General features: G+C 49.4%; 1 protein-coding gene across 2 annotated transcripts in view; it reads left to right on the top strand.

Moving 5' to 3' along the window:
- LOC130883483 (NADH-cytochrome b5 reductase-like) overlaps positions 1–23,470 on the top strand; it is a 36,164-nt gene that overhangs the window by 5,786 nt on the left and 6,908 nt on the right. Inside the window, exons 4-8 of one of the 2 annotated variants that reach the window (XR_009057974.1) lie at positions 2,235–2,322; positions 5,612–5,716; positions 8,693–8,896; positions 12,074–13,996; positions 19,471–19,664. Coding sequence is in view for 1 of the 2 variants with exons in the window: in XM_057783974.1 (XP_057639957.1) it covers positions 2,235–2,322; positions 5,612–5,716; positions 8,693–8,896; positions 12,074–12,277 (601 nt within the window). In the remaining variant the exon portion in view is untranslated. Of the gene's footprint in view, positions 1–2,234; positions 2,323–5,611; positions 5,717–8,692; positions 8,897–12,073; positions 14,588–19,470; positions 19,665–23,470 lie in introns of those variants that run through there. The other variant, XM_057783974.1, reaches the window with a different exon arrangement.

The raw sequence follows: 23,470 nt of genomic DNA, 5'->3' as shown, positions 1-23,470 counted from the left end.
ATCACACACCCAGACAGTATTCAGGAGTATATGCGTATGTGGGAGGAAAAAAGGGGCTTAGATCTGAGCCCCAAGATTGCTGGAGCTTATGGGGTTGGCAAGACAAGATGAAGTCATCAAACAAACTAACGAAACAAATAACAACAACAACAAAACAAACAAGACATGGCCAAAAGGCAAGGTGGGAGGAAACCAGAAAGAGAGCTCACTGCTGGTCAGACTGGCCACTTAGCTCACACTGTCCAGTTCCTATGGCCTGTGACCTGACTGGCAGTCCTTCAAATTCAGTGTTTCAGTTGGCAGGAGAAGCCATAATGTAGGATATAGCTATGCAACTCTCCACCCGTGAATTGGAGTGGGCAGGACACCCAGATTCTAGGCTGACTCCCCTCCATTCTCTCTACCACCCAGTGACATTCCTAATATATCTGACCATGTCACTCATTAAGACGCGTTCTGTAGCTCCTCATTGCTTCCATAATGACATTCTAATCCATGGCTGCCCAACCTCCCTTCCCGCCAGGGCCTCCCTTCCCCACTCCACATGTGCCCATGTCTTAGCCTTGAAATCCAGCTACTAGTTCCTGACTTGCCTGCACTTGTCCAGCCCAGGCTGTTCCCTTCCTGGCCCCACCTGTCAGGAGCCTGCTCATCTTCAGTACCCGACTCCATCAGACTCCTGAGTTTATGGATGGGAGGCGGTGCTCACTCCCTGTGAGACACATCAGACTTTACCTGTTGTAGTAGGCGGTGTTGTGTGCTTCACATCTGAGCCGTATTCTGTTCCATTCTTGGTTTCTGCGTATATTTCAGAACATGTCTTACATTATGTCTAGCCCCTGCATTTGATGCACTTGGGCAGGGCCTTTCAGTCTTTGCAGACACCAGAGCAGAACATTTTGCACACGGTAAGGCTAGAGTGTTTGGGTGTCCTGGGAAGTAAGTTGTCAGGATTTCTGTTATTGTTTGATTTGGGGTATTGTTTTTTATTTTTGTTTGTTTTTTCAAAGTCATGGTGTACTCCAGGCCAGCTCAAACTCCTGCATTTTCTGCCTCAGTCTCCCAAGTGCTGGGACTACAGGGTACACCACCACACCCAGCTACCTGAGGTACTCAAGGAGCAGGATCAAACGGGAGTTGGAGCCGTAGTCAGACGCCACTGCGCAAATAGTGTTCCTTCTCTTAGCATTGTTTGTTTTTGTTGTTGTTGTTTTGTTTGGTTGGTTTTTGCTTTTGTTTTTCGAGACAGGGTTTCTCTTTATAGCCCTGGCTGTCTTGGAACCCTTTCTATAGACCAGGCTAGCCTCGAATTCCCTGAGATCCACCTGCCTCTGCCTCATGAATGCTGAGGTTAAAAGTGTGCACCACCACACCTGGCTCTGGATTTCTTTTAAAGAGTTTTTATTTTTATGTATATGCATGTGTGCTTGAGTTTATGTATGTGCATCACGTGTGGAGTGACCATGGAGGTAAGAAGGTATCAGATTCCCTGAAACTAGAGTTACTGGCAGTTGTGAGCTACCCGATATAGGTGAAGAGAACCAAACAGATCCTCTGCAAGAGCAGTGAGTACTCAGAGTCCTAACCTTTGAGCCTTGTCTCTAGCCCTAGGTTGTTATTTTAAATAAGATTATGCATATACTATGTCTGATACACAATAGACATTCATACCTCATAGCTATTATCATAACTCATGATTGCTCTCCTGACCCCATTGTTGCCAACATTCTAAAGGCAATCCATACATTGGCAGAGCTTCAGCATCAAGCCCCTTTGAGGGTTCCTCCAGTTCTGGTGCTTGCTGGCCTATGGTAATGTTTCATAAATCTCAGCAGAGGTTTTTATCTGTGTTATTTTGTAGAGCAGAAGTCAGAAAACCCCGGGAATGCCCCACCGACTGCTCACGCCATCAGTGTACTTTTTGTTATCAGTGTTCTTTTTGACATACTCTATGACTAATTCCAGTGAAGTCACACCCAGGACCTAACTGGCTACCCCTACTTTTCAGGAGATGCTACTGAAGGATCAAGTGACCTGCACACATGTCTCACAAGTAGCCTGGGTGGTGGTGAACTCACTGCCCTTCCTTCTGCTGTTCCTTACCTGTCCCTTGGCGAGGACCTCTGGGAATGACTGGGACCCATCTCTATGTCCATTAGCCTGACAGAGGAGGCGCATGATAAGAGTCTATTAAATGACTGACTGCCCACTGTCTGTGTACTGCTTCTTCCCAGAGGTACAGCAGATGGCTTAGAAATTCAGAGAGCCTATACTCCCATCAGCCCTGTCACTGCGGAAGGATACTTTGATGTTTTAATCAAGGTGAGTTGATTCTTGTTGAGGCTTTTGTAAGGTGCTATGGACTTGGACCTCCCCCTCTAGCCTAACTGGGTTGGAGGGGTTCCCGTCTATTAGTTGGTGTGAGAATAAGCTGACTTGAAGGAGCAATAGTTTGGGGGGCCTCTTCACTCTCCTTTTCCAAGGGGGGTGCTGCTGGCCATTACAGAGGGCATGTTACTGGGAGATTTCAGGAAAGCTGTGCCTTATCACCTGTTATCAACTGATGGAAAGAGGGTACTGAGCTGAGATGAAGTGGAAGCAAGTCCTGGCACCCGTGTTTTGCTGGCACAGGGATCCAGCCTGACCTGGAGGGACCAAGCCCAGGACAGAGTGATCAGGTCAGCTCAATGCAGTATGATGCTAGTCATGACAGGAGGCCCTGCCCAGCTCAGGGCAACTGGTGTACAAGGAGCTCGGACCCAGATTCCTGGTAGATACTATGTGTTTGAAGGCTGAGAAATAAGGGAAGAAAGGTCTGAGACTGGGAGCAGCATAGCAGAAGACACACGGATTGGGAAAGGTGTTCATCCAGGCATAGAAGGGGACAGGATGCCAGAAGAGAAAAGAGCCTGTAGAGCCTTCAGACAGAACTAACCTGACATCCTCTCTCCGGGAGGTGGGCCTCGAAGGGGGAGTGTGAGCTGATGGTGTCAGGGAATGGCATTCTAGACCGAGAGTGCCCATAGCCAGGAAAGGGGGACAGGAAACAGGTCTTCTGGGGTAGGGGGGGAGGCAGCTGGGCCGGAGGAAGAACTGTCAGAGCCGAGTGAAATGAGCTGGACACAAAATGCCCTGGAGACCCAAGATCATAGCAGTAAATTACAGTCAAGGAGGCCTAGAGTGAGGAAACTAAGCATATTGCTTTTCACGGACCCACTGACGCTCTGACCTTTGGCCTCCAGCAAGTGCAGCTTCGTGCCCTCCAACCTGTTGTAGATCTTCCAGGCACGTTCAGCCTTGCAACACCATGCTGTGTCTACAGAGTCCATGCTCCAGAACAATAGACTCAACAAACACCCCCAAACAAAAATACTAATGTTTTAAAATAATTTTCAATTTAGTGTCAGGCCACTTTCAAAGCTCCCCTTAGCTGTCTGTGGCCACAGGCCACAGTCTGACACACCTACCAGTGAGAGCATTTCCCTCGTGGACTCCTAGGGAGCATACCCACGCCTCTTCCAAGGCCGTGTCATTATTCACTGATCAGCAGGCTGAGGCCCAGGAGAGCGAAAGTGGAAGGTGGAGGAAGGAGGGCTATGGGTGAGCAAGCCCCTGACTCTGGGGCCTAGGGCCGCCTTCGGCTCCTGCTGCCCTGCTCGCCTGCAGAGCCCGAATGTTTATTCCTTCCCACATAAGCCTGGACGAGCTCCCTTTTGCACGCTACTGTTTGTCTGGGAGATTCCACAAATCCTCTCCAAATGGCCTGCTTCCCGGCGCTGCTTGTCTAGGGTGCTTCTGCTGAGAGGATAAGCCTGGAGACAGCCCTCCAGAGCAGCTGGATCCCTCCCAGCTGCAAGGCCGATTTTCTCCTTTGGAGAGGTATCTCATTATCCCTAAGCCACTGGCTGGGAAGAGCTGGAAATGTCTGTGCAAATTGGGAAGGCAGTGGGAATTTGTGGGTTGACTTTCCCCGCGAGGAAATGAAGGCACCTGCTGGGCACTGATTATGCTGCTTGTAGCTCTGTTCACATTTTCTCATTTCAACTCACGACCTCAGGAAGACCACATTATCTCCATTTTAGCGATGAAGACACTGAAGCTGCAAAGCCTCTTGGGTAGTGGACTGATGGACGCTTGCTCCGAGCCAGGCTCTGCATGGTGCTCTTTCTTTGGTATTGTCGTGTTATGGGGCACCTAGGGCCATAGCTGTGTTCTGTTTATTTGTTTCTTTGATTTATGTGTTTGAATGTTTTGTCTGTGTGTATGTCTAAGAGTGGCTGCTTCCCTAGAACTGGAGTTACAGTCAGTTGTGAGCCACCATATGGGTGCTAGAAACTGAACCCAGGTCCTCTGGAAGAGCGGCCAATGCTCTTAACTGCTGAACCTTCTTTCTAACCCCCATAGCTGGGGTTTTTACTTTCCCCAAATTGGGCCCAGCAACCAAAACGTGTTCCCACACACCTTCCAATAAAAACCCTCCCTCCCAGGCCTCTCCCAGGTGAGCAGGGACTTCCTGTGCCTTGTGTAGCTGGTGTCAGAGGTAGCTGTGGGTGCTCAAAGGCAGGTCTGATCACCAAATCTAATCTCTCCTTCAAGCCTGGGGCCATCCCAACCACCCTTCCAGTTTTGTCCCCAACTGTTTCCCCTGACTTTACCCCTCCATGGCCATCTGTTCTTCCCGAGAGAAGACTGGACTCTGTGCTGTTGACAGTGCTGCTGCAGATGCCCAGAGTTTTCTTTGCATGTCTCCCCGACCCCCAAGAAGGCCAGCCTTAACTCACTGTATGGGCTCAGGGCTCCTTTTCATGGGTCAGTATCTACCTTGTTTATGTCTGAGATGTCCATATGCATCCTTCCTATCCTTGGAGCCCTTTCAGAGGAGGCTGACTGGATAAATGAGTTGACTGCAATATTTATTGCTGCATGTTCATGGTTCAGGCACTGGTGTCTTCCTGGTGTTTCAGGTCTCACTGTGTGCCCTGCTACCCCAGCATGGTGCTCAGAACAGAGCAGACTGGCAGTGTGGACTCACATGTCAGCCATCCCATCAGGAGGTGATATAGAGTAAGCTGGAGACGATACACATGTACTTGGCTTTAGCCTGCCTGGAATTGCAGAATTATGAGTTTATTGCTGACATTTCAGAAGTGGGAGGGTTTTTGGTAAAAATATGAATCTCCTGCATCTCTTGGAAGACTCCTAAGATCTGGCAACATCTGTCACACAAACCACAGGCTAGCACCTGTGAAATAGCTTCCCTGTTAGATGGGACATCCCTTGGCAGCCTGCTGTCTCTCTGACACTAAGTACTAGTTGCTTTAGTTACTACTCCGTTCTTTGCTGGGCTGCATTCCCTGCGTGCTCTCCTCAGGCATTTGGTGTGAGACCTTGAAGTTGGTAGGTTCACTGGAGTTTCATCTCAACCTCATCATCTACTTGTGTAGGTAGATGCCAGTGTGGATGATACCTCCAACATGTAGGGCGCAGAAGAAGACAACCTGAGAGTTCCTTGGGAGCCACTGAGCATTCAGAAGGAATTCCAAGTGTTGGCTAGGGAGGCTTGTGCAGCAGAACGTGCTGCCCACTGACTGTTCCCTGTGTTTGCTTCAAGTGCTATCAGACTGGGCTGATGTCCCGGTACGTGGAGTCCTGGAGAACAGGAGACACAGCTTTCTGGAGAGGGCCTTTCGGAAGCTTCTTGTATGAACCAAACAAGGTCAGTCCTTCAGTCCTGAGGAGCTTTGCGGGGGCTGTCTCCCTGCTGAGAGTTCCCTGTTCCAGGCTACAGAAGCACAATGCACTCTTCTTCCAATATGTAAACCCAATACCCAGAGTGACGTTGGCCTTAGACAAGGGAGGGAATGGATAGGCCCAATAAACAAAACTGTCCACTTTACTTCAGAATTGTTAGTGAGTCCCTGTGACTCAGAAAATTGGGCCTGAGTACTTGGGGTTCAGGACCCCATGCCCTCTGACTCTCACATCCTGTTCCAGTTGCACCTTCTTCTCGGGAGGCTGAATGCAGCACACACTTGCTGCCGAGAGCCAAGTACCTCTAGGTTGGAAGTCTCTTGCCCTCATCTCCGTGGTGCGCTTGTGTCTGTGTCCAGCCTTCCCAGAAAGCACTGGTAGTTTCTCTTTGGGCTGTCTCATGCTTGGGAGGACATCCAGTAGTGTGTATCGACAGTCTTGAGAATCCTTTGACCCAGGAATTCCACTTCTGGAAGTCTATTACAAAGAGGAAAAAAAAAAATCAAACTCTGCTTCTCCTGCCTGTGCTAGTGACATTTTTATTTATAATAACAAAAGAGGCAACTGAGCATCCAACAAAGAGTTAAGCACACTGGGTTACAGGTTCTTGATAGAACATTCTCCTAGAGTTTGAAGTTATGTTTTTAATGATGCTCTATGCTTATGCTATAAGAGCAAGTGACAAGTACTAGGCACAAAGCAATATACACCCACTAGGGAAACTAATTTAAAATGCACAGAAGAAATGTATATGGAAAATGTGTGAAATGTTAGCAGGTTTGGGTGGGGAAATTATGGACAATTTTAATTTTCTTCATTATACTTTTCAAATTATCTGGAATGAACACCTATTACCTTTATAATTAGGAAAACAAAGCAAAACCAAAACAAGTGGAAAATAATGAATCATGCTTGCCTTGCCATTCTTTTTGTTTAATTTAAAAATAGCTTTTATTGTATTTTCCCCTTATTATAAATGCAAAACGTGTCCTCTAACCAAAAAAAAATCATCATCAGAGACAGACAGAAAGAAGAATGCACCTGCAAACCATCTTCCTGGGATGCCAGCTCACGTCCTCACTTCCAAACCCTCTCCCATACATGGCATATGTACAAACACGTACACGCACACGTGTGTATGAGCATCATGATACCAGCCCTGTCAGGACTGGGATGTAGCTTAGTGTACTACTTACCTGGCCTTTGTAGGACCTGGTCTCCACCCCCACAGTCACAGGAAATGCATGCCCCCATGCAGACTGCCAAACCCATCTCCTGTGCAGGCTCTGGCTCTAACCCTTGCCATGTGTTGGCTTACTCAGCCCTCCCGGCAACTCGCAGATGACTCTCCCCCCCCCCTCCCGACACTTGAAGGTGTGTATGTTATCTCTCTCCAGCAGTGTTCTGGTATCACTCATGTCGGCCCTGCATTCTGTGTCCCCCAGACCCTTGAGAGCAGGGTGTAGGTGTTGTTTCTTTTCCTAGCTTAGAGCAAATGGTTCTCTGATCACCTTTCCCATGAGAGAGCCCCCCAGTGCCTGTGACCTGCATCTTGAGGACATCAGAGCCTCCTGTCTCACCCAGGTCCACAAAAGCTTTTCCAGGGTCTGCTTTGCTCCCTGAGAAGGCTCAGGTACCCAGCCCCTTGCTAGCCCTGCCCTGTAGTTGTCACGTTAAATCAACCATACAAATGTCTGTCTGTGCCTTCATGCCATAGGCAGACACTAGCGTCTGTCCAGGGATAGACAGGTAGTGTTTGCCAGTGTGGTGTGAGGGAGCACAATGCACTAGGGGACAGGAAAGGAAGAACTCCCACCCCAGCCCTGCTCAGGGAAGGCTTCCTAGAACACAGCCTGAGTAAGGAAGGAAGAAAAGGAGGAATGAGGTAGGTCACAGACCTAGAGGTTGGAGGGACCATGGTTGCAGGATCTCAGTCTTAATAAGGGGAAAAGCTGGAATGATTAGGAAATCTCAACTCCATACCGGGCGTTTATGTTCCCTCCTCTGGTCCTCGTGGTGGTGCTGAGACAGGAGCTATTTTAGGAAATGCTCTCATTATTGTTTCCCACCAGTGAAGAAATGGAGGCCCAGATCACATGGTTAGTGTTTATACACATGAGTCTAATCTCTGGAATGAAAAAGGTGAGTATTTTTCTGTGTGTAACAGGCATTAACCTTTAAGAAACTGACTTTGAGAACCAGGCAGTGATGGTGCATGCTGTTAATCTCAGCTCTTCGGAGACAGAGGCAGGCATAACTTTTGAGTTTGAGTCTACTGAGTTCCAAAACAGCCAGGGCTATACAGAGAAAACCTGTCTTGAAAAAAGCAAAAATAACAAAAGAAAGAAAAGGAAGGAAGGAAGGAAGGAAGGAAGGAAGGAAGGAAGGAAGAAAGAAAGAGGAACTGACTTTGAAAAGGCCTGCCTTTTTTTAAAAAAAAAAAAAGAAGAAGCCTACAAACAGGAAATGGGCTCACTGAGGAGGGTGGATGATACTAGGTCTCTTGGGCAGGAACCTACCTTACAGTGCCATGCTAGGCACATGTATATATCACTTCATTTAGTTCAGAGAAGAGAGGTTCAGGGTTCTAGACTGGGGCCCAAGACCTTTGTAGAGCTCCCCAGGGTCAGAAAACAGGCTGGGATGAAGTTGGGAGGGGAAAGGCTTTGGTAGGAGAGGATATGACTTTGGGAGGTAGTGGGTTCCTTGTTAGCACAAACATGTAAGCAGAGGCAGCCAAGCCCCTTTCAGGTTGGGCTACAGTGCAGGAGCTGCAGAATCCCATAAGCTGTGTTTTGCAGGCCTTGCCTGCTGCTCACAAACCAGGTGACTTCCTGCACCAGTGTAGAGCGTGGCAGAGATAGGACACGGGAGAAAGGCATTGCTGTTCAGCTTAGCCGAGAGAAGACCCACCATCTGCTCTGCTGTCCATCCCCTCCAGTATGGTGAACTCCTCATGCTGGCAGCTGGCACAGGCCTGGCCCCTATGGTGCCCATCCTGCAGAGCATCACAGACAATGCAGATGACGAGACCTTCGTCACTTTGGTTGGCTGCTTCAAGACCTTCGAGAGCATCTACCTGAAGACCTTCCTCCAGGAGCAGGCCAGGTTCTGGAACGTGCAAACCTTCTTTGTCCTCAGTCAGGTGAGCTCAGGGTGAAGGCTTCCTCCCCTAAGAAGCTGCACTTCCTCTCTCCTGTCCTGAGGACTGGCTGTGGCCTCTGTGCCCTGTGCTGTACTGATAGTCCCAAGGCCTCTGTGTGAAAGGTAGACAGTGGTGAGTCCATCACACAGAGGAGGAAGCACGCTTACAGAAGGGCTGGGCCCCACGCTTCACACTCCTGAGCCCCAGTTCATAGCCATTGTCCTCCGCTGTGTTCCACCCACCTCCTGGGATCCCTTGTGTGGGCTGGACCTGAATATGGGGTCAAGGCAGCCATGTTCAGGTGTTTGTGGCTAAGAATGTGGGCCCACATACTCCTTGTGATACTTAACATGAGGCCAGGCCCAGAGTAGAGGCTCCATCAAGACTGACTAGGCAGTGTCTTCAGTAAGGTCTCTGCCACCTCCATCTGTTCCTCCACACAGCAGCAGAATGGCTACAGGTTTTCTAGCTGGAAACCACCTATATCCTGTTTCCTGTGTCCCCATCCCCGCCAGCTCCTGCCGCAGCATGCCTGATCTCAAGCCAAGCCTTCCGTCACTGATTGTCTGTCTGCTTTCTAAAGGTCTGGTTTAGCTTCTTCTGGACTTAGCCCATGCTGCCATTCCCCTCCCCATTTCCTTTTGCTTGAGGGTAGCCATATAGTCCTGTACTATACTCCCTGCTCAGTTTCCTTCTTGAGACATTTCTGGAAAATCTCTGGCAGTTTATATGATCCTCAGCCTTATAGCTGGGGCCAGGAAACTGGAGAGCTTTGTAGAGCCATGGTCCTCACACATGTCCAAAGGTGGAAAGCTCTTTGACATGTTTGGTGAACATCAACAGCAGCAGGAAGTGTCCATGCCAGGGCATGAAGTAGGAGGCTGGTGTGCAGCTGAGGGGACAAGGGAAGGACTTGGGTCAACAGCACAGAAATCCTACCAAAGGGCTGGAGAGATGGCTCAGTGGTTAAGAGCATTGCCTGCTCTTCCAAAGGTCCTGAGTTCAATTCCCAGCAACCACATGGTGGTTCACAACCATCTGTAAAGAGGTCTGGTGCCCTCTTCTGGCCTGCAGACATGCACACAGACAGAATATTGTATTCATAATAAATAAATAAATAAATAAATATTTTTTTTTTAAAAAAGAAATCCTACCAAAGCCTGGGCCAGGCACCTGGTGAACTCACCTGACTGCTGGCTAGCCCTCTTCCCCTCTGACCTCAACCAAATGAGAGATGCCTGGGACACAAATGGAGGTGAGACACTTCCTGTCTGCAGGGTCAGCTGGTCATCGCTGTGTCTTAGTTATCTTCTGTTGCTGATAAAGATGGTGACCAGGAGCAGCTTGGGAAGAAAGGTGTCGTCCATCTGGAGTGGAAGTCATGGCAGAAACTTAAACCCAAAGACAGGAACCAAAGCAGAGACCGTGAAGGAATGCTTCTTCTTGGCATGTTCAGTTTACTTTCTACCCTAGGACCCTGTTCAGGGATGGCACCACCCACAGTGAGCTGGACCCTTCCTCATTGATCATCAGTTAAGAAAAGGAACTGGCCAGACAGTGGTGGTGCATGCCTTTAATTCCAGCACCTGGGAGGTAGAGGCAGGCAGATCTCTGTGAGTTCAAGACCAGCCTGGTCTACATAGAGAGTTCTAAGCCAGCCAAGGCTGTACACAGTGAGTCCCTTTCTCATTTTTTAAAAAAAAATAGAATGAGAGAATGTGTTCCACAGGCTTGCCAAAGACTGGTCTGATCTCAAGGCAATTACTCACCCGAGGGTCTTTCTTCTCAGACGACTCCAGCTTTAGTGAGTTGACAAAAACTTCCCAGGATAGTGCTCTTCTTTGAACATTTCTGTGTGCCACTCAGAGCCCTTCAGACCCCACACAGTCGCGTGAGGCTTTTATTGCCATCCTGTCTTCTTTACAGATGTAGAACCCGAAGTAACAAGGTAGCCACGACCGAGAGCTGGGTGCCAGCCCTGCTGGTCCTGTACAGAGGACATTCTCCTAGCTGTCTATCAGTACAGTGCACACACAGGCCAGTGGATGTCCGTCACTTCTGACCAGCGAGAGGGCAAGTGAGGTCAGGACTGTTGCAGGAAAGAAGTGGCATCTGAACCTGGACCAGGGAGTTATAGTAAAGTTCACTTTTGGCTCTGCCAGGCTGTGATGATGCTAGATGCCAAAAGCTGGGCAGGAAAATGGGCCGACTCGATAACAGGAGTCAGGGGTGACTGTGGTAACTCTGCTCACTCACATACATTGCCTCAGCTTGCTGCTTTCCCTGCCTCAACCTAGTAACAGCGTCTTCAGGTCTCCCGACTTCTGCCAACTTGTTCTTCATTCTGCACCGCCTTGCTCCTAGCCATTCACTGCCCCCGCTGTTCTCACGACTCCCCAAGCCCACTGGCCTGTTGACCTTGCCAACTCCATCTTGGCCTGCCCTCCGCAATGCTGTGTCCTGGTACTGCTGTCGAGCTTGCAGGTACACCGGCCCTAGCAGCTAGCCTTTGTTCCTGCAGGCTCAGAGCCCCCAGGGGTGTTAGTGTTTCTGCTGTCCCAGCCCTGCGTCTGTCATCACCGTGCCTATCTATCATTGTTTAAGGTCTCTACCACGACTGAGGAGTAACCAGACTCAGCGCATCTTGGGATGCACAATTAGGAGGGCCAGTAGAACTGAGTGGTTGGGGAGAATCAGGAAATGGGAAGGAGAAATAAGGCCAGCGATGTCTGCCAGCTCTGCCCTCAAGGTTCTACTGGGTCAGGAGAGTGTTTGGGGGAGCAGAGAAAGATCCAGTTCTTTGCAGAGTGCCCTTAACATCACCAGTGGACATGGAAGTCATCCAGGCTCCTTGAAGTGGGGCTACAAGACCTGAAAGTACATGGGACACTAGGAGCCCCTGCCCCTCAGGCCTCCACAGGACTGTGTTCTTACTCTGGCTGGCAGGACCATGGCTTTCCACAGCCTGGGCCTTTATCTCATAGCTCAGAGGCTAGTAACTCAGTGTGGCAGTTGTTAGGACTCTCTCTCCAGGGCTCCCTAGGAACTAGGAGCTTTTTTTTTTTTTTTTTTTTTTTTTTTTATGGTTTCTACCATTTCCCACAATGGCAGAAGAGAGCTGACTGAGTGAACACCGAGAACCCCAAGAGTCATGGTTGCTCTTTCTTGTCTTTTCAGGAGGTCTCCCCAGAGCAGCTTCCCTGGAGCTACCGTGAGAAGACCCACTTTGGCCGCCTGGGCCAGGAACTGCTTGATGAGCTAGTGGCCCGCTGCCGGAGAAAGCCGTTTACATTAGTCTGTGGCTCACCTGAATTTACTGAGGACATGGCTCAGTGTCTGCTGGCTGCTGGTCTGACTAAGGATTCCTACTTCCTCTTCTAGCCCTAGCCGTGGACCTTATACAGGGACACAGGAAGGAGCCCAGACTAGAATCAGAAGACATGGAGTCCAGGCCAGACATTGCTTCTGACTTACCCAGAGACCTTGGGAAAATGTCATCACCCTTGGAACTTCCTTTCCTGTCTGCACAGAAGGTTTGCCCTTCCCTCCTAGTTCTGGTGTGTGAAGGGAACCCAGCAGCTAGCCTGGAAGCCAGGGAAGACTCCTCCAAAGAATCCAATCATGGAGTCCTGCCAAGCTCAGGATGGTGGGCACTGGATGGGATAAGGGGAGAGGAGCCTCTCTGATCCTTCCAGAGGGTCCAGAGTCGGTGGTAAGAGAATGACTTCAGGAAAAGCTCAGAGCTCTCTGGAGGACCTTAGCTTCTCTACCTTCCATGGGTTGATCCTGACTTGCTGAAGGCCTTGCTCGATGACCTGACTGTGTTCTCAGAACAAGGCGCTTCCCTGGATCAGTTCTGTGTCAGCACCAAGTCTTTCCTGCCATGATCAGCTTCATGCTCAGATTCTCTTTCCTGACTCAGGAAGCCAGCCCAGAGTCCTTTCCCCACAAAAGAAGAGTAATAGAGGCAAATGCCCCTCCCTCCTGCAGGCAGCCACATAGCCCGTGCCTTCAGCTCGGTGCCCTGGCGACAGTTGCTATGGAGATCTAAAGATAGAGCAGGAGTCAGGAGACCTGGGTCCCTCTCCCAGCTCTGCCCACTGAGTGGCTGCTGATCCAGGTCCACCCAGCCCCCACCCCCACCTCTTCCATCCTGCACGGGGCATGCCCTCTCCAGGGAACTTGCTGCCCCTGGGCATCACGTCGACCTAATGAATTCTGCTTTCCACAGCCTGGGCCCCAGTATGCTGCGCCAGCACAGGCTAGATACAGGCAGTCCCAGATCTAAAGCTCGGCAGTGGAATGTTAGAAGCTGAGAGCTAGGAGCCTTCAGGATTAAGCATTTTTAACCGCAGAGCTGAGCAGATGCTCTGATGCCAGAAAACCCTGTCCAGCAGATCACTATACAAACAGGGAAACCAGGGCCCCAAGAGTGGCTCACCCAAGCTGAATGGCAGGGACAGCCCTACAGGTCTCCCCCCGCTCATGGTTGTACACCCTGCTTTTCAAACTGGCCTCCATGGGACCCTGGGGAACCTTGCCTGGAAGGCAGCAGGAGAGGGTGTGGAGGGATCCCAGGTCCCCTTCAGTCACAGCAGGTCAGTGTAGTGAGGCCTAGAGGAATTTTTGTCTTTGCTATTCCACCGAGCATGAAGGACATGGGACTTCTGTTGTGGTTTGCAGGGTGTTAGGTGTGACTTCTCAGAACCAGGTGTCACGGGCACATTAAAGTTCCATGAACATAAGTCAAGACGCTACATTTTGTTTGGCCTGGGTCCTCAACCTGCTTGGGACAGTTTTCGCTGGGTCTCAGGTCCAGCAGGTGCGACATGAGTGAAAGGCCCTGGCCCAGGGCCAGGGCTCCCAAGCACAGTTCTCTTCTCGCCTTGCCTATGGCTTGGGACAAGACACACGTCCTCTCTCAGGGCTCCTAGAGCTTCACCGCCATGCCTTGCTGAATCCTGCTGGTGGTCCTCATGGATGCTCCTGGGGGACAAAGAGCCGACTATCCCGGGATATAGCAGCAAAGGTGCCAGGTACAACCTTCCCACTGGAGAGCTCCAGCCAAGGCACACGTTAGAACTCGAAGCTCCAAAAGGGGTGAGTATTGTAGAGAAATGCTAAGAGAGTGGTGAGCAGGGCTTGAGCCTGACCTGCAGGAAGGGCAAGGACACTCCCCTGCCCTGAGAATAGAAGCTTCAGAAGCAGTGCTCTTGCTCATCTCTGGGAGGGTGAGGGAGGACTCCACTTAAGGCGAGGAATCGAGGGCAGTCCCGACCTGCCTCTCTCTGTTTCTGCTTTAGATATTTAATGCCTGGACTTTAGATCAGGCCACCCAGAGGCAATTGACACCCCTGTCGTAGGGTGGATCCCTTTCTCTCACCTCACTCTGGTAGAATTTGGGCAACCTGGCAACTAGTGCGATATTTGTTTGTTTACTTTTTCAAGACATGGTTTATACTGTAAAGATTTATCACTCAAATTGGCTTAATAAAATGCTGATTGGCTAGTAGCTAGGCAGGAAGTATAGCCAGGGCAACCAAACTAAGGATGATGGGAAAGAGACACCCCGACACTCCTGTCCCCCCAATGACCTATTTCCTCCAGTGAGGTACTGTTGAAGTGTCTAACACCCTCCAAACAGCACATATTTGACATATGGGTACATTTCATATCCAGATCATGACAGGCCTGTCCACTCCCTGTCTCCCTGCTGGCCATTCCCAGCAGTGCTCAGCTCAGGGCTGACCTCTGGGGACACCATTTCTTTCCAAATGTCACCTTCAGTAATCCTCTGTGCTCCCTGTACGATGGTGCTCTCCTACAGTCTCGGCTACTCACATGCTGAGGTGGGAGGGTCACTTGAGTTCAGGAATTCAAGGCCAGCCTGAGCAACATGGCCAAACTCTGTCTCAAAAAATAAAAAGCCAAAAACAACCCACCCCTTTAATTCTTTTTCCTATGCTTTGGAGGATTTGGTCCCCAAATTGCAAGTATTACATCATGTTTCCTTATCTCCTGTGTTTTTATTAACCAAAGACATAGACAGCTGCCACTCAGAGCTTCCAATCTGCATGTCTTGCTGGGTGCTGCTTATGGCTGACATGGTTCTGGCCAGAGGATGTAATATGTGTGGCCTTCAGACCCTGCGTCTTACTCCCTCAGTTGGCATGAACTGGGAAAGCTGCTGGCCTTGTCCAGGTGAACACTGGCTATATTTATAGGTGAGACTGATTGGCAGACTGGGAACCGAGTTTCTTTGTCTTACCTTACTGTAAAGCTCCATGTGGGTCCCAGGCCCCCACCCTGCAGGACTCACTCCAAACAGATGGCATGCACAGTGCCACACAGAAGAGTATAGGGTTCGCATACAGGGAAGTGGCAGAGCTGTCTGCATACAGGTCCCACAGACCTTGGCTGTAGGCCACCACATCATCTTGCCCCTTGCTGATAACACACTCGTTTATATTAGGGTGGGGGTGACAGTCTTGACCAGGTCCTGGACCTCAGCACTCAGAGTGGTGGCCAGGTGGGCGCGTTGAGGAGGACGATAGGTTATACCAGTCAGCTCAGAGGGCAGGTGAGCCTGTACCAGCTCCCCCTACCCCCCACCTGGGTACAGTGGAACTTCACCTCTGGTCTGGGTAACTACAGGGGCACCTGAAAGAGGAGGGAGGGGCAGGTTGTCTATGGCAAACAATTAAAACTTGAACCTGGGAGAGGGGGCAGATTGTCTATGGCAAATAACTAAAACTGAACCTGGGGCCGGAGAGAGGCTCAGTGGTTGAGAGTACTGGCTTTTCCAGAGGACCTGAGTTCTGGTCCCAGCACCCACATAACAGCTCTATTGTCTGTAGCTCTAATTCCAGGGTATCGAGCAGATCTGGCACCTTCACACAAATACATTCAGGCAAAACACCAATGCACATAAAATAAAAATTAATAAGGCTTAAAAATAAAACTTGAAGCTACAGTACTGAAAACAGCTTGATATTGGCATAAGAACAGACAGGAGGACCAGTGGAACTGAATAGAAGACCTCGATATCAATCCACACATCTTCGAACACCTGATATTTGATAAAGAAGCAAAAAATATCAAATGGAAAAAAGAAACCATATTTAACAAGTGGTGCTGGGATAACTGGATCTCAACATGTAGAAAAATGAAAATAGACCCATATCTATCACCATGCACAAAACTCAAGTCCAACTGGATCAAAGACCTCAACATAAAGCCAGCCACACTTATAGAAGAGAAAGTAGGAAGTACACTTGAACGCATTGGCACAGGGAACCACTTCCTAAATATAACCCCAGCAGCACAGACACTGAGAGAAACAATTAATAAATGGGACCTCCTGAAACTGAAAAGCTTCTGTAAAGCAAAGGACACAATCAACAAGACAAAACGACAGCCTACAGAATGGGAAAAGATCTTCACTAACTCCATATCAGACAGATGTCTGATCTCCAAAATATACAAAGAACTCAAGAAATTGGACACCAAAAGATCACATAATCCAATAAAAAAAATGGAGTACAGACCTAAACAGAGAACTTTCAACAGAGGAATCTAAAATGGCTGAAAGACACTTAAGGAAATGTTCAACATCCTTAGTCATTAGAGAAATGCAAATCAAAACAACTCTGAGATTACACCTGTAAGAATGGCCAAAATCAAAAACACTGATGACAACTTATGCTGGAGAGGTTGTAGGGAAAGGGGAACACTTCTGCATTGCTGGTGGGAATGCAAGCTGGTACAACCCCTTTGGATGTTAGTGTGGCAATTTCTCAGAAAATTAGGAAACAACCTTCCTCAAGACCCAGTAATACCACTTTTGGGTATATATCCAAAGGATGCTCAATCATGCCACAAGGACATGTGCTCAACTATGTTCATAGCAGCTTTGTTTGTCATAGCCAGAAGCTGGAAACAACTTAAATGCCCCTCAACGGAAGAATGGATAAGAAAAATGTGGTACATTTACACAATGGAGTACTACACACAGAAAAAAAATAACGACAGCTTGAATTTTGCAGGAAAATGGATGGAACTAGAAAACATTATTTTGAGTGAGGTAACCCAGACACAGAAAGACAATTATCACATGTATTCACTCATAGGTGGTTTTTTAACATAAAGCAAAGAAAGCCAGCCTACAAACCACAATCCCAGAGAACTTAGACAATAATGAGGACACTAAGAGAGACTCACATAGATCTAATCTACATGGGAAGTAGAAAAAGACAAGATCTCCTGAGTAAATTGGGAGCATGGGGACCTCGAGGGAGGATTGAAAGGGGAGGGAGAGGCAGGGAGGGGAACAGAGAAAAATGTAGAACTCAATAAATACCAATTTAAAAAATGTTTTAACACAGGGCAAATTAAAAAAAAAAACCCTGCTCCTTTAGTCTGCCTACTGGATCTGGAAGCTACTTAGTATCTTTTTATTTTTTATTATTTTTTAAAAATATTTATTTTGTATACAATATTATGTCTGTGTGTATGCCTGTAGGCCAGAAGAGGGCACCAGACCCCATTACAGATGGTTGTGAGCCACCGTGTGGTTCCTGGGAATTGAACTCAGGACCTTTGGAAGAGCAGGCAATGCTCTTCACCTCTGAGCTATCTCTCCAGCCCCCCTTAGTATCTTTTTTTTTTTTTTTTTCGGTTTTTCAAGACAGAGTTTCTCTGTGGTTTTGGAGCCTGTCCTGGAACTAGCTCTTGTAGACCAGGCTGGTCTCGAACTCACAGAGATCCGCCTGCCTCTGCCTCCCAAGTGCTGGGATTAAAGGCGTGCGCCACCACCGCCCGGCACCCTTAGTATCTTTTTAATGAATTATTTTGCTGCCTAAATTACACAAAGTCCTGTTGCTTATACTTGAAGATCTCCACTAATAGCTGTCTACAATTCCTTTAAAGATTTGTCTTACTCCTGAGAATACCGAAAAGATTATATTTCCAGGGAGAGTTTCTATTGAAGGGAAATCTTTGTAGATATCTGTTTTGTATGAATAGCAAAATTAAAGACTATAAACCTAAAAACAAAACAAAACTTAAACCCAGTATGTGACCCTGAGCTGGAGCATATGATTTGAACACAGGTGGAAAAATGAACACAGAAGCTGTCCTAGAAGCCTTGCTGTGTGTTGAGCCATGGCTCTGACCCCTTTCCTTCATCGTGTCCTGGGTCTTACCCTCTCCTGGATGATGCTGACAGGCCAGGCATGGTTCCCCTGGGGCTGTGTCCTTAAAGATGTCCAATTCTGAATTAAAGAAAAACAGACGTCAGAGTAGACAGCATCTGCTGAAGGCCCACTATGAGCGCTCTCTCTCTCTCTCTCTCTCTCTCTCTCTCTCTCTCTCTCTCTCTCTCTCTCTCGGGATCCCACACCTTTAATCCTAGCACTAGGGTGGTAGAGACAGGAGCGATATGGCTGGATGGAGAGAAGAATAAGGCAGGAGGAGACTTGAGCTCAGAGCAGTCTGAAGCAGTCAGTCTAAGGACACAGTCTGAGGATTAGTTGAGACAGGATTGCACCTTCAGTCTGAGGATTCAGTAGAGATAAAGGTCTCTCTAGTGACTGGCTGCACTGCTTCTCTGGTCTCTGTTTTCACCCCTAATGTCTGACTCTGGGTTTTTATTTATTAGGTGATAGAGGAGGGTCATCTGTCTATTGGTTAATAAAGAAAATTAGGTAGGCGGAGTAGACAGAACAGAATGCTGGGAGAAAGAAGCCAAGTCAGGCAGTCGCCATGATTCTCCTCTCCAAGATGGACGCAGGTTAAGATCCTTCCCGGTAAGGCACCACCGGGATTATTACACAGATTATTAGAAATGGGTTAATCAAGATGTGAGAGTTAGCCAGTAAGAGGCTGAAACTAATGGGCCAAGCAGTGTTTAAAAGAATACAGTTTCCTTGTAATTATTTTGGGTAAAGCTAGCTGAGCAGTGGGAAGCGGCCCGCAGCTCCTCTCAACAATTAGGGCCAATTAGAATTCGTAGTACATATCTTCCCCATCCCCTCATGAGTACTTTGTAAAAAAAAAAAAAAAATGGCTCAAACTGACCTTGAATTTGGAATCCTCCTGCCTCAGTCTCTAGTAACTAGGATTGTAGGCAGATGTTGTCACACCTGACAGAGTTTGTGAATGTTTATTTATTTTTTATTGTTTGTTTGTTTAGTTTGGTTTGGGTTTTTTTGTTGTTGTCTTGGTTTTGGTTTTGGTTTTTTTTTGGGGGGGGTTGTTTTTGTTTTTGTTTGCTTGCTTGGTTTTTGGTTTTTTTGAGACAGGGTTTCTCTGTAGCTTTAGAGCCTGTCCTGGAACTCACTCTCTCGACCAGGCTGGCCTCGACCTCACAGAAATCCACCTGCCTCTGCCTGGTGAGTGCTGGGATTAAGGGTGTGCATCATCACACCTGTCCTATAATTTTTTGGTGTGTGCATTTGTGTGTGTGTGTGTATTCATGTGTGTGCATGTGTGTGTGTTTAAATAGAATTACCGCAAGGTGTGAGGCCTTCTTGTAAACCCTTTGCAAACACTAGCTCATTCTTCTAATTTTATAGATGAGGAAACAAACACAGAAGGAGGCAGAGGAATTTGTTCAAGGCCGTGGCACTTGGCTATCACTGGCTATCAAGGCACCCAGCAAGCAGGCAGCGAGGTGTGGCTTATAACCACAGCTTCACTGTGAAGCCTAGGTTTGGAAGCCACTTCAAGGCTGGTGGCGGAAGGTTCCGTGCTGTGCTGACTTCTGGAGGTGAGAGAGTGTGCTGAGGAGCATGGAGGGACCAGGAGGGTCCAGAGGCTAAGGGGAGGGCAGAAAACTCCCCGGAGGCCCCAATTCCAGGCTGCCTTCCCTTATGTAACTGAGCTTCCTCTAATCCACCTTGGCTTGGTAGAGGCCCCAGCTTGGCCAAAGAAGCAGGATTAATAGGCTCTCAAGGGAAGAGGAGGAGAAAAGCTGGACTGGCTGGAGGCTTTTCTGTCCTCACCCTGGCCTCCTGGCCCTGCAGATATGCCAGCAAGACCCTCTGCCGAGCTTCCCTTTAACCCCACCTGGCAGTTCCTCCCCACCCCTGCCTCGGGTCGTCTATCTGTTACTCAAGTGGTATGGCCCTGGGCATCCGTGCCTTAGGAGGTGGTGGTGGGCTCCTTGGAGAGAGGGGGTGAGAGTAAATGAAGCAATCCATGAGGTGTCAGTGTGACACCTGCTCTGTCAAGGTGACTCTGGTTGTCATCACATGCCACAGCCACACAGATGCCTGCTGACGCGTGGCTCTTCACGCTCCGCAGAGTCGCTTCCCACGGGAACATGCATTTAGTCCCCACAGTAGCCCAGGGTGCTGGAGTATGCTTAGGAATCCACTTCACTCACTTGGAAATTAGGCTTGGTGCGGGAGGGACTTGCTCAAGGGTCCACAGTGCGTTAGAGGCAGTGCTAGCAAGCCCTACCTCTGCCTTCCCAGCAAACCATGAATAATGCAGGACCCCAGTGCTGGAGGGGCTTGCTGCTCTTTCTCTCCCCCAGCTCTTGTCCTGTCACATGACAGTGAGTAACCACTCTGTTAGCCCCAGCTCTGGGTGGAAAACTGCCTTTGGGATGCCGGGACTCAATTTTCTCATCTGCGGCACCAGGATAATGTTCCTTTCTTACAGGGCAGAGACTGAGAGACAGTGTGTGGCCACCACCCTGGGGTGAGGTCCATAATGACAATGATTCCAGCCTCCATACTTTCTTCCCACCAGTCCACAAGCGAGCCACACAATTCATACTTTTGTCCGAGGGCTTTTAAAAACCTTGTCCCTGTCCTGCCTGGACTTTGGTGGTGCCATTTGTAATGTATGGCCCTCACACCTCAGCCTGTGGGGAAGGAACACGGTAGAGTAACTGAAATAAAACAGACTGGGCGCATGCCTTTAATCGCAGCACTAAGGAACAGAGACTCACCAGGCGGTGGTGGCGCACGCCTTTAATCCCAGCACTGAGGAGGCAGAGGCAGGCGGATCTCTGTAAGTTCCAGGATAGGCTCTAAAGCTACAGATAAACCTTGTCTCGAAAAACCAAAAGAAAAAAAGGGGGGGGGGGTTCATTAGCTATAGTTTCCTGGGCCTGGGGTTGGGGTGTGGTTCCCAAGAGTGTGAGGACCCAGGAACTCCTTGACCACCTTCCACCATCGTCTCCACCCCAGTCACCACGAGCCTCTGCTCCACAGAGCCCACCTGCCCATCCCCCTTTTTACCCTTGTCTTGGACCCTTTACCTCTCTCTCCTGTATCCCCATCCTCTGTCATCTAGGCCCACAACACACTCTGTATAGACACCAAGACTTCCTGTTAGGCTCCAACAGAAGTTTGGGATGGGGGTGCTGCCCCTTCCTGTTCCCACCTCCTGGCTACTGTGCTCATGGGAAATGCCCTGAGATCCCTGGGGTCCCTGGTAAGGGAGCTATGTGGCTCCTGGGATCCCAACAGAGTCCCCAGAGTTGACAGGCCTCTCTCTTTTTGCTCTCTGCCACAGCCTCTCCCTTAGTCCAGCCCTCTGTGGAATAGGGAGGCAGATGCCAGACAGCACCCTTGTGTTCCCCTGGGCACCATCCCTATACTCAGTGATCAGTGACAGGTTACAGACATGAAGATAAAACTGTCTTAGAGCATAACCCCAGTCCAGATGTGCACCCCCAGTATACAAACAGAGATACATACAGCCTTGGCAATGAGCTGTGTGAACACCTGTTCTCATAGAGATATGTACCAGCTGCAGGTGTGCACATCTGGAGAGATACAAACCTTCACACCAGCAGATGCTGTGTGCCATGGGAAAAGATGAGTGCATGTAGAAAAACATGTGGACCCTAGCACTTGGAAAAGCACACACTCCCCTGGGGTAACCGTGCACATCCACCATAATGTTTGCACAGAGACATGATGGACATGCAATGTATACGGATAGCCAGAAGGTGAAGTACACACACTCGGCTTGTGAAGCTGCACTATGACGAGTGGGTGTGGGTGTGAGGCAGGGAAGCTGAGGCAGTGTCCATGTTGTGGCCTAGGTAGGGTGGGTGTGCCTTGACCTGATGTGGGAAATACCACAGGACATCAAGTTAGGGGTGGGGATAGTTCGTGTTCAGAACGGAAGTTGTTGAGTTGGTTTCCAGGGATGTGGTGTCATTGGGAAGGCTGTAGCAGGAAGACAGACAATGGTGCCAGAGAGCAGGACAAAAGTCTCAGAGGTGGGGCGAGGAGTCTGGAGTCACCAAGTCACAAAAGTCATGGTCTTTCTATGCACGCTCAGGAGATGTCCCAGCAGCATCCCCACCGCTGGCGTTCACCAGTGCCATGAACACAGCGCTCTGCCTGCACCCCTGCTCCTCCTGCCCCAGGCTGTGGAGCCAGATGCAGGTTAGAAAAGTCAGGTAGATACTGCCTTTGAAGCCGCTTGAAGCAGAGCTGGCAGTTAAACTGTGTGTCAGCTCCTCAAGGTCAGGGACTGGAGGATACTGTCTATGCTGCCAGCCTGGATGGAGCCCTTCTGCTCACTGGCACTGCTTGAGTTACCATCTTCCCCATCCTGCCTGGTCGCTCTTTGCACTTCTGGGATTGCATCTCAAACAGACTGTTCATTCTAGGGTCTTCTTGTGGGAGGACTCGCCTCAAGACCCTGATACACTCATGTGGCATCAGCTTGTTGACTGTGGAGCCTGCTGTATGGTGTACTTGAAAGACGCGTGCATGTGAGCCACCTGAGCACCCCAGCGCCACACCTCACCCCTCACCCATAAACATTCTGTTATTATTATTTATTGTTATTATTGGGACAGAGTTTCTCTGTGTAGTCCTGGCTGCCTTGGAACTCCTCTATAGAACTCAGAGGTCCCCCTGCCTCTGTCTCTGAGTGCTGGGATTGAAGGCATGCCCTACTGCTGCCCGGCTCCCTTCATTCATACGCTTGATAAAAGCTTTACCTCTCAGCCTGCCCAGAACTGTCTTTTCCGTCCAGTTCCGTGGATAAGCCAGGCTCTGGTGGGACCATTCCTGATGCCCTTTGCTGAACACCTTCCAGGTGGCCTCCTCTGCCAGCAGCCAGGGGCTCCCTGGAGACGCCTGACAAAAGGACGGGCCAGAGGCGACACGTGCTCTGGCAGATGGGCGGCCGGGTTCCTCTTGGGTAGATAAAAAGCACACTTGTTGTGGTGTTTGAGCCAGGCTGGTAAGATCCATCCGTGGGCTCAGTTAATCCTGGTGAAGAATAGCAGGCGGCAGCTCCCTCTTGCTGGGGAGGAAGCTGGGCCTCAGAGGCAAGGCTCATTTCCACAGACCCCTCAGTCAGGCAGTGGGACAGCCAGGACTGACTTCAGTACGCCAGAAACCAGAGCCCAGGCCCACGGCCCATTTCATCCCAGTGCCCCAGGCCCAGTGCAGGCTCTGCATGACACAGGCGTTACGAATACGTGGTGGAGGGACTGGGGAGCTGTGGGAAAGGGCTTTACACACACGTGCACGCACACACACACACGAACCTGAGTTCGACCCCTAGCACCCATATTTAAAAACCAGTTATGGT

This window comes from Chionomys nivalis, chromosome 11, assembly GCF_950005125.1.
Source record: "Chionomys nivalis chromosome 11, mChiNiv1.1, whole genome shotgun sequence".
Taxonomy (NCBI): domain Eukaryota; kingdom Metazoa; phylum Chordata; class Mammalia; order Rodentia; family Cricetidae; genus Chionomys; species Chionomys nivalis.
This window is presented reverse-complemented; position numbering and strand designations above follow the sequence as displayed.